The following is a 17539-nucleotide window of genomic DNA, read 5'->3' on the forward strand; positions in this document are numbered from 1 at the left end:
TCTTAAAAGATAAATCTTATGATGCCACTACCTTTTAATAAAGAAGAAAACTTTTTAATAAAGAATGAAATCCCAACTCTAATGTCCTATGAGATCTGGCTCCTGGTACCACTCCAATATCATCTCCTGCTGTTGTTCCCTTGCTGTTGAATTTCAATCATCCTAGTATTTAAGCTTGTCAAACTCACAGGCATTTTCCTGCCTCAGGACCTTTACGTGTGCTGACATTCCACACCAATGTTCTTTGCATAGCTGGCTTTTTTTCTTTGCATAGCTGGCCGCAGGCCTCAGCTTCAAAGACCCTCAGCACAAAAAAGCCTTCACTAACCAGCTTTATTTAATGTGGGGTCCCATAATTATATCTGTATATATATAGATATTCCCAGTGAGCATGGCTAGGTGGAGGGTAAGTATATATACAGATAAATTTATATATATATGTATGTATTTTGGGTGGATACTTGTTTTTTATTTGCCTTGCCTTGTCCACTAGAATGTAAGCTCTGTTTCTTTATTCCTGTGGACCCAATGCCATGTACACATATCATAGGCCCTGAGTGAATGAACGAATAAGTAGTGAATCTCATTTCTCTTTCCCCATAATCACTGCAGAAATGGAAGCATTGTTGCTGGGTATGAAGTTGTTGGTTCCAGCAGTGCATCTGAACTGCTGTCAGCCATTGAACAGGTTGCCAAGAAGGCTAAGACAGCCCTTCACATGCTGTTTCCATTAGAAGACTGCTCTTTCAGAGTGTTCAGAAAAGGTAATGCTGGATTCTCATTCTCTGCTTAGGTTAAGAGACCCCTTTAATTAGTAGTTCATTTGTGTCCTCAGGAAGTAGATTTGAGACATTTCAATAAAGAATTGTTCTCTAACTGCCTTTCAGTACAAACAGGCAGCTGTTTCCCCGCACCCCGCCATGATGAAACTTAACTTCAACTGACTATTTCAAATTCTTGCTAGTTGGAATTCTGATCTGTACCTCTTAGTGTAAACAGTGTGGAGAACTGACTTCCCTGCAGGCTGTGAGGGAAAGGGCTCAGCAATAGTTGACTGGTATACGTGTTGAAAGCGTCCTAAGGCTGACAATATTCCTAAGTCGCAATCCAAGAAATCATGTCTTTAACACATATAAAGACAGACAGACAGACAGACACAGACAGACAGACAGACACAGACAGACAGACAGACACACACACACACACACACACAGTTTTTCTTCATATATTTATCTTTTCCTTTTACATTAAATCTTACGCCTTTCCTACCAAAATTTGTACCACTCTCTTTCAACAACATTTATTCGATAAATATTTACTGAGAGTCCAAAGTGTCTACATAGTTAAAATGCAGCAATGGTGAAAACAAACAAAAATCTTAACCCTGACTGGGTGCGGTGGCTCACATCCGTAATCCTAGCACTTTGGGAGGCCAGGGTGGGCAGATCATTTGAGGTCAGGAGATCACGATCAGCTTGGCCAACATGGTGAAACCCCGTCTCTACTAAAAACACAAAAGTTAGCCAGGCCCGGCGCAGTGACTTACGCCTGTAATCCCAGAACTTTGGGAGGCCAAGGCGGGCAGATTGCATGAGATCAGAAGTTTGAGACCAGCCTGGCCAACATAGTGAAATCCCGCCTCTACTAAAAAAAAAAAAAAAAAAAAAAAAATTAGCCAGGCGTGGTGGTACGCACCTGTAATCCCAGGTACTTGGGAGGCCAAGGCAGGGGAATCGCTTGAATCTGGGAGGTGGAGGTTGCAGTGAGTCGAGATGGCTCCACTTAACTCCAGCCTGGGCGACAGAGCAAGACTTGGTCACAATAAATAAATACATACATACATACATACATACATACATACATACATAGCCAGGCATGGTGATGTGCACCTGTAATCCCAGATATAGGGAGGCTGAGGCAGGAGAATCACTTGAGCCTGGGAGGTAGAGGTTGCAGTGAGCAGAGATCACACCACTGTCCTCCAGCCTGGACAACAAGAGTGAAACTCCATCGCAAAAAAAAAAAAAAAAATCATAGCCCTTGTGTATCTTTTAGTTAATGTCTCTATCTCCTAGTTCCAATCATGGTAAGAATGCATTACTAAGAGCCATCAGCAAGAGTACCAATTGGTTGCAATGTGAGAAATGCTTAAAGGAGTACAGGTAGGAAGTGCTACTCACAAATAACAATTGCCCATCTTTTAACCATATCATTACTGCTTTATTCTATAGTGTCTGGAAAATTGTCTGGCTTTCTAATGTTCCTTTAAAGAGTAAAAATATTTCCTGAGAGTGATCACATCATTCCTTATTATCACCTAATACTTACTAGTTGATAGCCCATTAAAGGTGATATTGTTGGCACAGATCAGACACCTGGAAGGAGGGGTCAGGAAGCTGGGCATCAAAGACAAACTTCTCCTACTTCTGAATTTTGCCTGGATTTCATCTCCAAAAATATGACTTCCAAAACAGTTAAACATGACTACATGGTGTATATAGAGTGCCAGGATATTCTAGGATCATTTTTCTTCGTTGTCTTCTTTTGTTTCCAGCCCAGTGTAATGACATTGTCTTTGGATTTGGGTCCGAGGATGATGAATATACCCTGCCCTGCAGCAGTGGCTACAGGGGAAGCATCACAGCCAGGTGCCAATCATCTGGGTGGCAGGCCATAAGGGAGACTTGCGTGCTCCCTCAGCTTGAAGAACTGAAGAAGGTGAGGCATTTTCACTTTGTAGACTTGCCCTGGTTTCGAGTTTCAGAGCGGCAATCTCCCAGTTAGCATGGCTAGGTGGAGGGTAAGTATACCTACGTGCATAACTGGCCAGTATGCAAAGAGCAAGGAGACATCAGACCTTGGTGAACCCGTGGAGTCGTGCATGGGTGGTAGCGTCTGGGCAGCAGAGTCTAGGTTGCAACACAAAAGACAGAGCTGATAGTTTTCTCAGGCAGAGGTGTTGTGGAGGAGTGTATCAATGCTGAGGAGGTCTGTGATGGATGGTAGAGCAGCAACTAAACTGGTCTTAGAAGTTCAGAAGACCTGGAAATTAAAGAGGAGTGAAGGTGTGAGTCATAAGCTAGCAGGCTTCGTACAAGTAAGGATATATCTATATCAGAAATTAGGGCAAGGAGTGGGTCAGACAAAGGTGAACCTTATAAAATGATTGAACTGCAATGGACCTTAAGGGGCATCTGGTTTACCAACCTCATTTTACAGATCAGAAAACAAAAGACCAAGGGGTCAATAGTTTCTTTGGTAGCAATAGTTTTGAATTAGAAGCATGGTCACCTGACTCCCAGTCCAGTGCTGTATTAGTCTGTTCTCACATTGTTATAAAGAACTACCTGAGACTGGGTAGTTTATAAAGAAAAAGAGGTTTGACTCACTGTTGTGCAGGATGTACAGAAGGCGTATCTGGGGAGGCCTCAGGAAACTTACAATCATGGCAAGAGGCGAAAGGGAAGTAAGCACATCCTCATATGGTGACAGGACAGAGAAAGAGAGAGAGAGAAAGAGAGAGAGAGAGAATGGGGGAGGTACTACACACTTTTAAACAACCAGTTCCTTTGAGAACTGTATCATGAAACAGCATGTGGGGGATGGTGCTAAACCATTAGAAACCACCTCCATGATCCAATCATCTCCCACTAGGCCCCACCTCCAACACTGGGAATTATAACTCGACATAGGATTTGGGTGGGGACACAGAGCAAAACCATATCACGTGCTATGCCCTCCACATGATGCTCTCTTAGGAAGCTTCAAGTATTAAGACAAGGAAAATAGAAAGAAGGAAATAAATATCTAGGAATCAGAAGAACTCAAGTCACAGAAAAGAAGGACCCCAAGACCAGTTCACAGATACTGTTCAGCAAGTAGATTTCCATATTGAGCAGAACTTCTATTCCAACCAGAGACCTTGCTGCTGCTGATGCAATAGAAAACCTCAGAATGGTATTCATCGGAGGACTGTGGAATGTTTACTTCTCCCTTTCTGGATCTCAGTTTCCTCATCTGTAAACTGGGGAAGGGGATTAGATTAGCTAGCTTCTGGGGTCTCTTCTTGCTTTTGCCTTCGTTGCCTCAATTCTGGACATGAGCAATAGTTGAGACTAGTTCGCTCCAGGCAGATCCCAGGTACCTTGAACAGAAAACGGCATTGTCCGTTGAGAAGAACAAGAAGGAAAATGGGGGGCACTTGGACTCCCGAGTGGACTTATGTTGAATGGAAGGGGACAACCCTTCTTTGTTGCTTTCCAAATTAGCCTAGTGTAGTAGAAGCAGATGGGAGCTTCAAGAAAGAAGTAAAACTCCAAATCTAGGGCTGGGCGTGGTGGCTCACGCCTGTAATCCTAGCACTTTGGGAGGCCGAGGTGGGCAGATCACAAGGTCAAGAGTTCAAGACCAGGCTGGCCAACATGGCGAAATCCCATCTCTACTAAGAATACAAAAACAATTATCTGGGCGTGCATGCCTGTAATCCCAGCTACTCAGGAAGCTGAGGCAGGAGAATCTCTTGAACCCAGGAGGCAGAGGTTGCAGTGAGCTGAGATCGCACCACTGTACTCCAGCCTGGGTGACAGAGCAAGACTCCGTCACAAAAAAAGAAAAAGAAAAAACTCCAAATCTTGTGACAAAACGGGGGCTGGCACAAGCCCAGTAGTCAAATCTCCATGTATGTTTCTCCCTTTTCCCATCTTACAAAGCATTCTCAGCGTAGTGTGGTGAACATAACACAGGATTAGTACCTACTCTAACATTTCCAGCTGAGTGCTCTTTGGAAGGTCATTAAATCTCATTGACCATGAGTTTCTGTATAATTAGGATAATAATTTATATTAAAATGATTTTTAGTAAATCTTTTCAAGTTTCAGTTTCCTTAGCTATAAAATGAAAATAATAATGGTGCCTCCCTCAAAGAATGTTGAAAGAATTCAATCAATGAATCCCTGGTAAAGCATCTAGTGCAATGTCTAAAATATAGAAATCACTGAATAACAGCCTTTGTTACTATTGTTATGTAATTATCCCACATTAGAACACACCATACAAATGTTAGTTCTATATGGCCAAGACATTTGATTTAAATTTGATAAAACACAGCATGTCATTGTTTTCTAGAATGTAACCATTTTTGCTTCTAGAGTTTCAGTATGATTGCAGGCAATGCCACTGAGGCAGCTGTGTCATCCTTGGTGCAAAATCTTTCCGTCATCATTCGGCAAAGCCCATCAACCACAGCGGGGAATCTGGCTTCGGTGGTGTCGATTCTGAGCAATGTTTCATCTCTGTCACTGGCCAGCCATTTCAGGGTGTCCAATTCAACAATGGAGGTATGGTCTGCCTGTGCTTAGGGGTCACTTTAAATGCTTGATCCCGTAGGAGGAATGACAAAGCCTTAAAGATGAGGAACTATTGGAAAAGAGAGAAAGCCATGTAAGAGTCCTTATGTGAACTTTACTGTGTCCTCTGAGGTATACAAGGAACTCGGGATCAATTGTGTGGGTTCAAAGGAAGACGGAGCTGCTCTTATGCAGATTACCTGGGCAGCACCTGGCTTAGAGGAGAGGGTGAACTTTTGCATTATGTGCCACAGGTACTGACTTTTCAACATGTTTGCAGTCTATAATTTTTCTTTCCTGTGGCCACAAGCTCAGACTTGAACAGTGTATATTTTAAGAACTCCCTTCATAACAACTTCTCTTAACTGAAGAATTTATGGTTTAGTTGGATATTTAAAGATTAACTTGCAAATTACATAAATGATACTTGGTCACTATAAGAAGTGCAAATGAGCAAAAAGAAAAATAAAGTATCTGTAGCCTGCACTTTAAAATAGACATTTTAAAAGCTTACATTTTAGGTATCACCTCGGTACCTAGAAGAATGACAAGTGATGTATAGCATGTGATCAATAAATATTTGTTCAATAAATATCCTTCCAAACATTTTGGATGTATACATTTTATATGTTAAAGGACACAATGTTTTACAAAATTGGATTATATAATATATGTTAAATCACACAATAATACTTAACTATATATGATTAAAATTGTTTCAGAAGTGACAGTAAATATCAGTAAGTTAAACTCCCTGAGTTAAAGAAAAGATACTCTAATTTGTTTTTTTAAAACCTGACCACATGTTGTTTACAAGAGATCAACTGAAACAAAATGACACAAAAATGCTAAAAATACAATGAAGAGTGAAAACAAAGCAGACAAACACAAAGCAAAAGAAAATAGTTTTCTAGGGGCAGTAGAAGTAGAACAATCATGGGATTCTGGGCTAGACGGCAGAGAGGGCTGGGTCAGGGTAAGACTCACTTGGAGTGACAGATGCTTGCCACAGAATGTCTGGGAGCCAGCCCCATAAGCAAGAGAAGAGATTCTTTGGGAAAAAGTAACAACTTCCAAGGATTTGCTTGGAAAATGAATCTCTCAAGCTAAGACTGACCCTTAAAACCCATGACAGTTCAATGCTTGGGTCCAGACTTTAAAAATTGTTTTGCTTTATGCGGTAGGAAACAAGAAACATAACAACTGTAGAAAACAAGAAACCTAAAAATGTGAGCATCTCTTATGTGAGTTTTGAACTTCTGGTGTTAGCAGAACAAACATAATATGGGAAAGCAGTACAAGGTAGTGTCTGCATCTTTGAGCCTCAGCCTGAATAGCAGTGCAGTCATTTTTGCCATCTCAGGGAGGAGGAAATGCACATCACGTGTGCAGCTGAAATTACAGGATGCTTTCTCATTCGTCCTGAAGCCCTAGTGCATTTACAAATGCTCTGGGGTGATCACCCTGGAACTTACATGATTCTGCTGACCCAAGATTTTGCCCAAAGCTTCTACTGTACAGAGGAACTGAGCTAAATTTGATTGATGAGTTTTAATGTGGTTCGTGACTGAGCCAATTCTCTGGGCATTTTTCCTGTAATTAATGCTAATTACTATCCACTGCTAGTCTTCTTATCTGTTTATTCAAAAACACAAACCGACTTTCATCCTTGTGTTTCAGGATGTCATCAATATAGCTGACAATATCCTTAATTCAGCCTTAGTAACCAACTGGACAGTCTTACTGAAGGAAGAAAAGCATGCCAGCTCACGGTTACTACAGACATTGGAAAACATCAGCACTCTGGTGCCTCCGACAGCTCTTCCTCTGAATTTTTCTCGGAAATTCATTAACTGGAAAGGGATTCCAGTGACCAAAAGTCAACCCAAAATGGATTACAGCTATCAGATTGAAATATTACCCCAAAATTCAAGTATTCCCATCAGAGGCCGTGTGTTAATTTGGAAAGACCAATTCCAGAGATCCCTTCCAGAAACTATTATCAGCATGGCCTCGTTGACTTTGGGGAACATTCTACCCATTTCCAAAAATGGAAATGCTCAGGTCAATGGACCTGTGATATCCACAGTAATTCAAAACTATTCCATAGATGAAGTTTTCCTATTTTTTTCCAAGATAGAGTCAAACCTGAGCCAGCCTCGTTGTGTGTTTTGGGATTTCAGTCATTTGCAGTGGAACAATGCAGGCTGCCACCTAGTGAATGAAACTCCAGACACCGTGGTGTGCCGATGTACTCACTTGACCTCCTTCTCCATGTTGATGTCACCTTTTGTCCCCGCTACGATCCTCCCCGTGGTAAAATGGATCACCTATGTGGGACTGGGTATCTCCATTGGAAGTCTCATCTTATGCCTGATCATCGAGGCTCTGTTTTGGAAGCAGATTAAGAAAAGCCCAACCTCTCACACACGTCATATTTGCATGGTGAACATAGCCCTGTCCCTCTTGATTGCTGATATCTGGTTTATTGTTGGTGCCACAGTGGATGCCATGGTGAACTCTTCTGGAGTCTGTACAGCTGCTGTGTTCTTTACACATGTCTTCTACCTCTCTTTGTTCTTCTGGATGCTCATGCTTGGCATCCTGCTGGCTTACCGGATCATCCTCGTGTTCCATCACATGGCCCGGCATTTGATGGTGGCTGTCGGATTTTGCCTGGGTTATGGGTGCCCTCTCATTATATCTGTCATTACCATTGCTGTCACACAACCTAGCAATACCTACACAAGGAAAGATGTGTGTTGGCTTAACTGGTCCAATGGAAGCAAACCACTCCTGGCTTTTGTTGTCCCTGCACTGGCTATTGTGGCTGTGAACTTCATTGTGGTGCTGCTAGTTCTCACAAAGCTCTGGAGGCCGGCTGTTGGGGAAAGACTGAGTCGGGATGACAAGGCCACCATCGTCCGCATGGGGAAGAGCCTCCTCATTCTGACCCCTCTGCTAGGGCTCACCTGGGGCTTTGGAATAGGAACACTAGTGGACAACCAGAATCCGGCTTGGCATGTTATTTTTGCTTTACTCAATGCATTACAGGTGAGAACAATAACAATAACCTATTGTATTGTCAAGTAACTGGAATAAGTAGAGAACTCAGATAGATAAAACCACTCTAGAGATTATCTCATCTCCCTGCCTCCAGCAAGACCATCAGAAAAACTGCATGGAAACAATAAATAGAAAAACATTCTTTTTCTTACTTAGTTACTATCATACTGAAGCAGAATATTGGAATTCTTCAGTAACCCATTACAGGGTTTTAAATCTATTAGAGTTCTTATGACAAACAGTCTTGCTGCTGACTCAGTTCTCTTTCTCTTATGCAGAACTCTGGGAAAAAAATAAACAGAGAAAGGGAAATATATTATAAGTACTTGTTGACTCTGAATGGTGCAAAGGAATTTCCTAGGGTGCAATAGAGAAGGGGCTAGCAAAATGCAACCAGTAGCCTGTTTTTGTAAATAAAGTTTTATTGGAATACAGCCATGCTTATTTATGTACATATGGTCTATGGCTGCTTTCACTGCAAGGGCAGAGTTAAGTAGTTGCAAAAGAAACTGTATAGCCCACAAAGCCTAAAGTACTTACCACCTGGCTCATCACAGAAAAAGTTTGCTAATCTCTGCTACAAAGAATGGGTTTTTACTTGGCACAGTCAGAGAGTGTTCAGAGAGGAGGTAGACAAAGCAGTCATTAGGTTTTGATGAATCTGGATGACAGCCTTCGATCCCAGTTCAGTGAAGGTTTTGTTGGACCACCTCAGACAATGACTCAGGGAAGTGGTGGTTAAACGTTTGAGCTCTAGAGTTAAATAGGTCTGGGCTCAAATACATCACTTTACAAACTGTTTGACCTCTAGCACATTGCTTAATCTTTCTGTCTCTCAATTCTCTAGTCTTTTAAATAGAGATAATAATACTTACATCATCAAATAAATATGAGGGTTAAATGAGATAATTTAGTACTTGTCGCATTGTCTGGTAAATAACAAATGCTCAATAGATGTTTCCTAAAACTAGTTGGTTCTCCATCTATTCAGCAGCCGGTGAACAGTCAGGTGCAAGTATGGAGGGCAATCATAGAGCATGCCCCTAGCAGTGACAAGTTTAGGGAGCTCCTGTTGGGGAGCAGGAGTACAGTCTCATGGTGATACACTGTCTGAACAAGCACCAACTGAAGGAGCTATGCCTGAGAGAAGGAATTCAAGGTCCATCAAAACATTTACCAAGGGTTCCCCAAGACCTGTACTGGAAGGAAAGGGTGCTGTTATAGGTCAAATCCCTCCACTTGGCCATAGGATTGGATCTCTGTGCCTACTGCCATCATAGATGCTTAGACATTAAATACCTGGTCTAAAGAAAGACTAAGATACAGACAGAAAAGGATGCTATTTGTTTTGGGTTGGGACGGTACAATAGGGGAGAATGAAGCTCCACATGCAAAACTTCATTCACCGGGTCATTCGCTTATTTAGACATCAACAAAAAAATTTTTGAGTACTTTGCATAGTGCCACGCACTTGTGGAGGCCGCACGGTGTTCTTGCTTTCAAGTAGACTACAGTCTCTTAGGGAGACAGACAAGAAAGCAGTTTCAATGTGGGGTGAATAGTGTTACATATAAATGCTTTCTTTTTTGGAAAAGAAAAATACAATACATGTGATTTATTCCTTTTTTTTTTAAGGGATTTTTTATCTTATGCTTTGGAATACTCTTGGACAGTAAGGTATGTGCATTTATTTTTCTCATTAACCCCTAGCCCAGACATCTTAGGCCCCCTCCCCTTTGTTCTGAGGCCTTTATTCATGTAATAAGAGGTTGGACTATGGGTACTTTTGTAATAAAATTCTGTGCTTTTAGAGAGGTCAGGCTCAGTCAGAAAACAAAGGAACTAAACAGTCACTGTTGATAAAGCTGTACAGAACTAATCAAACATGTAATGTAAACGTTGTCGGAAAAAAGGGGAATTCTTTTTGTCTTTGACTTTTCTACTTTAAATTATGGTATGGCAGTAATTCCATAGCAAAATTGCTTTGCTAAGAGGTGAATTCTCTTTTGTTCTTTCAATTAGTCTACCCATTTATTTAGAATATGCTGAAAGATATATCTACTGCTATAATTGTAGAGTTTTAAGCAGTAAATGTTAGTAGCCTCTCACAGACTATTATTTTAAGTGAAGTAACTCAGGAATGGAAAACCAAGCATCGTATATTTTCACTCATATGTGGGAGATAAGCTTTGAGGATGCAAAGACATAAAAATGACACAATGGACTTTGCAGACTCAAGGGAAAAGAGTGGGAAGGGGGTGAGGGATAAAAGACTACAAATTGGGTGCAGTATATACTGCTCAGGTGATGGGTGCATCAGAATCTCACTGAAGAACTTACTTATGTAACCAAACACCACTTGTTCCCCAATAACCTATGGAAATAAAAATATTTTAAAAAGTAAAGTATACTGTTGAAGAAAAATAAACAAATAAATAGCCTCTCACATTAAATAAAATTCCCAGTGAAGAACAGTGAGTTTAAGTGAAAGATAATAGAAAAAAATTTTTAAATATACTTGTTTCATAAACCCAAGCATAAAACAATTCTGTTGGGAGAGGTGAAGGCAGTAAGCTAATAGATGTACAGTCTTTGGTTTAATAAGAAAATAAAAATATTTTATAATTAGCAAAATTGTTGCTAACTATAGGAACAATTTTGCACATGAACAAACCCCTATCTACAAAGAAGCAATTTGCTGTTCTTAATTGTACTAAATAATTGCCTTGTCCTACCATTCATGTGGTTAGGAAACCATTCACTTCACTTCAAAGATACACTTCAATTTAGTAATTATTGCCAACTACTAATGTCTAAAATCTGAATGAGTATGGCATTTGGTACTGCTGTTCTTTGTTGAATTCTGGTTTTGTTTATAGGTAAAGAGATGAAGAAAATAATCTTTCTGCCAGATATCCATTCATGGCCTACTAAGTGCTTCTAGGAAATAATACTATTAAGTAATCATTTCAAGCTGCAGTTATTCTTGATTTGTCTGCGTATGATTGTATGTGTATCTCCTCAATATTTCTTTGTTTCCCTTATAGCTGCGACAACTTCTGTTCAACAAGTTGTCTGCCTTAAGTTCTTGGAAGCAAACAGAAAAGGTAATTATCTCCTATTGCCATGAATCTAATACATGAAGTTCCAGTTTTGCATTCTTCTCTTTATACCGTCTTGCTGCAAGTCAACTTCTGTGTAAACCCCTTGAATTTCTTTCACCATGATATTCCTGGTATCTGACATGGAGCCTGGCACATGAGCGACAGTAGAGTTGTTGAGTGAATGAGTGTTCAAATGAATGACTGTGAAGTCATGGAAACTTACAAGGATGCTTAAGTATGGAGGTCTGTGGGTGTTTGTGAGTGAACGCTTTTGAACAATGGCATTTACTTTAGTCTGACTTGCTTGTCAATATTTAGAACTAGTAAGGCCCTTTTCTTCATCTGATTTTCCAAACCTTCTGTAAACCATTTTTCCTTCTCTAGAAAGATAAAAGGGGAGATCTTGGTTACATTCTTGTCTTTAAATTTGGTCAACTTCTAATATATAAAATTATTATGTATTAATAATTTTCTTTTTTTAGGCTGATATCACTGATTCTGTTATTTGCAATCTTAGCTCTTAAGTCTACAAACTGACAAGTTTTTAAGGAAATGGAGGATTTCTGTTTCATTCTTTGCCATAAAAGTATAATCCATATGAGGATAGTATATTTAGAAACAAAAGTACTTGAACACATATTTTGTGTTTTCAATGTTATTTAGACTTTTGTTTTTCAGCAAGGCACTGAGGGCCTTTCAGAAAGAGTTCTAAAGCAGAGAATTTCTGTATTTTATAAAAGTCAACTGACTTAACTGCATCTAAACCTATACGGGTATTTAGAGATTTTTACAAGTGACAATATAACTTTTTGAAATAAAAATCAATAAGGAAATTTTCCTCTGGCATTAAAAAATCTTTCTTGGTCTGCATTTTTCAGTAGACAGCACTGCTATGAATTAGGGATCACTAGCCCATGAGCAGGAGGACCAGTCCTGCCCTTGTATTTCTGACTTCGTAACCAATTGACTGTGTGATCTTAGGAAAGTCACTTTGTCTCTTGAGTTTCAATTTTCTCAAATGTAGAAAACAAATGTTGGACTAGTTATTCAAAGCAGAAGTTCTCACATTCTGGGATTTAGATTTTATGTCTGGAAGAACTAAAAATCACTCGAACCAGAAGTTGTGAAACTAATGAGTCATTATCTACACTTACGAAAAGGAGAAAATTACAGCACATGTGACTACATCAAAGAAAAAGCCTTTAGTGAATATAATGAGACAGGACACTCCCCACTCTGCAAAGCAGAAAGTCAAAATTTTTCTCTTTTGAAAACCAAAGGAAAAATACTCCCAAGTAAAATAAAACAAAAGCAAAAGCAAGAATGCCTGATGGTTTCTCGCTGTTTCGTTTCTCTCTGGTTCTAACATCAAGCACTGACACTTCTCAGAAGGCAGCAGTGGTCAGTGAGGGCTTTTGCTGTGTCTGTATTTGTACCTTCTCCTCAATTTTATTTCCAAATTAGGTGACAAAAATGAGATTTTTGTTTCTGGTTAGGTGGCTCATTTGTTTTAAAACCAATATACATTTTTTTCAAGAAGAAAACATGTGCATTGATAATTTTCTTAGAGAGTTTGAATGAAAAAGCAGGACCCCAAGGACCCCAGATGATAGATGACGAGAAGGTGAGAAAGAGATAACACTTAATGAATATTCCTGCCAAGAAACTCGCTGGTGAGCAAAATCAGTGAGAGTGCTAACCAGACGTAGACCCAGGACAGTAGTGACAGGCTACAGTTGAAGTTGCCAGGATGTGACAAGTTCGTATGTTGGGAGGGGTGAGCCAGTGAAGAGAGACTCTGAAAAATGAGAGAGAGAGAGCGAGGATAATGGGCAGAAGAGGATAATGGGCAGAAGAGGACTTCTGGGAAGACAGAGGGAATGGCTGGATTGAAGATGGAGGCATTAGCTGCTTGGCTTGGCATAGGAAATACCATACTGATGCAGGAGGAGCAACATGAATAGATTGGGATTCTAACTGAAAAAGTATCTGAGACAGGTCTCAATCAATTTAGAAGTTTATTTGCCAAGGTTCAGGATCATGAGCCATGATACAGCCTCAGGAGGTTCTGAGAATGTATGCCCAAGATGGGAGGATTACAGCTTGATTTTATACATTTTAGGGAGACATAAACATCAGTCAGTACATGTGAGGTATATATTGGTTCAGTCTGGAAAGATGGGACAACTTGAAGTAGGGGCAGGAGGGCTTCCACGTCATAGGTGGATTCAAAGATTTTCTCATTGGCAATTGGTTGAAAGAGTTAAGTGAGACTATGATAGTTGACTGAGGGAATGAAAGAGGAGCTAGCAATAGTCTCAGCAAAGACCATCCTTCAAGCCACAGCACATTGTATGGACCCCAAATCCTCTCCATGCTCAGGCCCCTGTCTTGGCCCTCCATTGTCCCTAGGCATGTTCTCTGTAACTATTCTTCAAGACACAGACTCTGGTGGCCTTGACAGATCCCCCTCCACAAAGAATAGATTTACAGACCTATATCTGACTTCCAGTAACTCAGAGCCTGTTATTTGGCCAACTGCTTTGACCCATATAACTTCACAAACCTGAAGAGGCTGCTTCTTCCCAGACCACAGGGAAGCATGTTGAGTATGTTGCAACCTAAGATTCCTATCTCCAAATGGTACAGGATGCAATTTTAAGTGCCATGATCCCTGACCTTAGGATTTTTTTTTAAGGGTTATAGCATTAAATGTTTGCTGAGTCCTGAATTCCAGAAAATTAATTATTTTGCTTTGAAAGTTTCAAATCTTTTTAATTCTTATTTTTGTGGCTTTTTTTTTCAGAGCTCAGTGTGCCTTAATACCAGTGAAAATTGAAAAACTATCACTGGTCTATCTACTGAATATTATAAGAATATGCTTTTCCCACCTTGGTTTGGTTTCCTCGTGGCATAGACTGTAGCAGGGAATGAAATTTTTTCCTTCCAATATTCCCAGTGCCTAGAACAGCATCTGGCACACAAAGGCATTCAATATGAGATGGTAAATTAATGGACAAATGAATGATGAACTAATGAGTGGAAAAATGTATAACGTATGTAAACACTTTTATCTTTCCCAATAAGTACATGCTTTTTGTTTCAAATATTTTACTTAATTTGATAATTCAGTTTTTAAATTATTGAACTCTATATAGCCTCTGTAATAATGACCAAAGTGTCATTCACAAGTAGGTTTGAGAGCTAAGATGAGCAAGAGTAAAACAAAGCTTTATTGGGAGCCATTTTTAGTAGGAGCACTGTTTTTCCTCCATGGGTTTCTCTTCTATTAACAAATGTGATCCAAAGAAATGTAAGCATAGACATGGAAAGGGATAACGCCACCTTTAAAATTGTTTTTTAGTTTGTTGGTAGAAGTTGCAAAAATATACAGGAGCACAGTATTCACTTGGAAATAAATTTTTAGGCATTTTAAATAGATTAAAGCAGAAGAAAGTGAGAAAGTAACCATTCTAAATTCTTGAAAAGAGAATAACACCTATGAAAATGGAATAAAGAATCATTAATGACATCAGGAAGTCAGGAAATACAGACCAACAGTAAAAGAATGCTGTTAACGTCCAAATAACTCATTTTTCTTTTGTACAGCAAAACTCATCAGATTTATCTGCCAAATCCAAATTCTCAAATCTTTTCAACCCACTGAAAAACAAAGGTGAGTTACAGTTAAACCAAAGGTTATAAAAGGTGTGAAAAGAGAATATGAGTGTACCATATGAAGAAACTTCAATGGCAACATCTAAGAAACTCATGTGAGAAGTGTGGGATTATCAGCCAGCCATGTTTTCAGAGTTCATCTGGGCTGTGCTCAGGGCTGACGGAACAATGTAGGCGACTTGATGCTCATGGAGAACCAGAGAGTATCTTTATGTAAGGTCATCACAAATTATCTCTATTTCCCCAGTTTGACATTATATAAATCTGTGGCATTGATCATGGAGGCCTTGAGGGGAAGGAGTGTGGTTAGACTAACACCATTTATGTCCTTACTGGAGAATCACCCCTTTGTGCCAGCTGCCAAGCAGTGGGCATGTGGCCAGGTGCTTGTGCCCTGATGTTGCACATGTCCTCCTCCCTAAAATGCCCCTGGGCAGGAAGGGGCCACATCTGGAGAGTGAAAGAGCACTGTCTCCTCCACCTGTGACATGCATTGGCCCTAAGTTCATTGACTGGCGGTTACTAAAGTCTGCGCTATTCAGCAACTGCAAGACCAGTGTTTAAACATTGCAAGTAGTCACAGCATTCTTGGAGGAGAGAGAAGGTTGGAACATAGAAGTGGAGGAGGAGACACTGCCTTACAAGTTAAGTTGAAATCATACTTAAGAGTTCAAGTCCCATTTCACATTCAGTTATATTAATGTCATCATTAACGCAGGAAAATGAGAAACTCATTTTATATTCCCATTTAAATTATTCAAATTCCAGATAAAGTTCAAGTGTCTGGAGAATGTACTTGTCCCAGACCCTTGGGTTATGTTGTTACCACCAGTTAGCTTGAGTGCTTTTTATAAGTCTCTACCTTTTGGGGGCATTTGCTCCTCACCTGTAAAATAAAAAGCTAAGAGATTACTAAGATTCTTCCAGCAATAACATATTGTGATCTCAATCTACTTTATATCATTTCCCAGCAATATTTGAAAAACATGATATTTCTCAAATAAGAGATACTTGACAAATGCAAGCTTCTGGGGTGTCGGTGAAATGCTATTTCTCTCCACCAAACACATTTTTTTGTCTTTCCCTAGAATATTTTTGAAACTGTTCCTGGTTGTAAAATAATCTACAGGCTAATTTTCGTTTTGGTCTCATGCTTGATTTCAACAGAGTAGCAATAATTATTATCCTCTTTTTCCCCTTCAGGCCATTATGCATTTTCTCATACTGGAGATTCCTCCAACGACATCATGCTAACTTAGTTTTTCTCAACTGAATAAGGCAAGGAACCATAAAATCAAGAAAAAATTTTCAAAACAACTTGACATTTAGAGATAAATGTCAATGAAGAAATTATGCTCGGTATTCGATCGGGTTTTCTGATTTAGGGGTCTGGGAATAAAACAAGAATGTCTCAGTGGTTTCATTACTACTCCCTTTTGTCTTCAATTAAATGAAAAGAAGATTTATTTCCATGTGATTTGATTCAAAGAAAGTGCTCCATAAATGCAGAAAAGCAGGTTTTGCTGGAAATTGTATCAGTTGTACCTTGACCATAAATATGGTTTCTATTTTCATAAAACAGCACTGTTCACATGCCATTTCCAATAATCTGGATTGAAGTAAGAAAATTTGATGAAATAGCTTTAGATAAATTAATAGGCCATGTTCATTTTCTTGTTAAAAAATTACTGGTTGGGGGGCGTGGGGAAAAGTTATTAGTGCAAATTTCCTAGAGGAAAAAAAATTGTCTTTCAAATCTTCTAGTTGAATTTTATGTTTGCTTTTGCTTTTTAGGTTCTATCACTTAACGTTGAAAGTTATTCAGAAATAAAATGAAAACTTCCATTTCAGATAGCTTTGTAACCATTTATCAGAAAGTATAATAATGTGATTTGATATGTAATGTGGCATTTTTCAGTTTACAAGGCACTCTCATCTGGTCCCACACCCTGCAAACCGAAGTGTCAAGGCAGACCTAGTGCAGAGATGAGGGCATGGGGGCTCAGAGAGGTAAAGTGACTTGCCAAAGATTGTGAAGTCAGTTAAGGGGAATTGGGGATTTTTAGGACTTTTGTCTCCCAGACCATTTCTACAGCCAATAAAAGCCTTGAAAATTACCTACGGCTCTAGTAAATCTTTATGAGGTCAGTTACACAGTTCACCACTCCCAGAATTCTATGTAAGAGAGAAATTAAGGGAGAATTTGGTCGTCAGCTTCCAGGGAGGTACCTTAAAACGTCCTTATTTTCTTTCATAATACACCATAGGCACTTTGTGGAAGTTATTTTCTTGTATGGCCAGTGCCACTTTTGGATGACATATAGAGCAGCAGGAGTTGATACTACA

The 17539-nt window shown here is 39.6% G+C and overlaps 1 protein-coding gene across 3 annotated transcripts in view; it reads left to right on the top strand.

Moving 5' to 3' along the window:
- The window catches only part of ADGRF1 (adhesion G protein-coupled receptor F1), a 42435-nt gene extending 25125 nt beyond the window's left edge, over nucleotides 1-17310 (top strand). For all 3 annotated transcript variants that reach the window (XM_015449336.3, XM_065543934.2, XM_074039046.1), the window contains 8 exons: nucleotides 613-764; nucleotides 2555-2718; nucleotides 5148-5336; nucleotides 7026-8399; nucleotides 10047-10088; nucleotides 11459-11518; nucleotides 15125-15191; nucleotides 16397-17310. In XM_015449336.3, the coding sequence (XP_015304822.3) occupies nucleotides 613-764; nucleotides 2555-2718; nucleotides 5148-5336; nucleotides 7026-8399; nucleotides 10047-10088; nucleotides 11459-11518; nucleotides 15125-15191; nucleotides 16397-16452 (2104 nt within the window). In that variant the 3' untranslated portion in view covers nucleotides 16453-17310. The remainder of the gene's footprint in view (nucleotides 1-612; nucleotides 765-2554; nucleotides 2719-5147; nucleotides 5337-7025; nucleotides 8400-10046; nucleotides 10089-11458; nucleotides 11519-15124; nucleotides 15192-16396) is intronic.
- The last annotated feature ends 229 nt before the right edge of the window (nucleotides 17311-17539 follow it).

The sequence above is a fragment of the Macaca fascicularis genome, chromosome 4 (assembly GCF_037993035.2).
Source record: "Macaca fascicularis isolate 582-1 chromosome 4, T2T-MFA8v1.1".
Taxonomy (NCBI): Eukaryota; Metazoa; Chordata; class Mammalia; order Primates; family Cercopithecidae; genus Macaca; species Macaca fascicularis.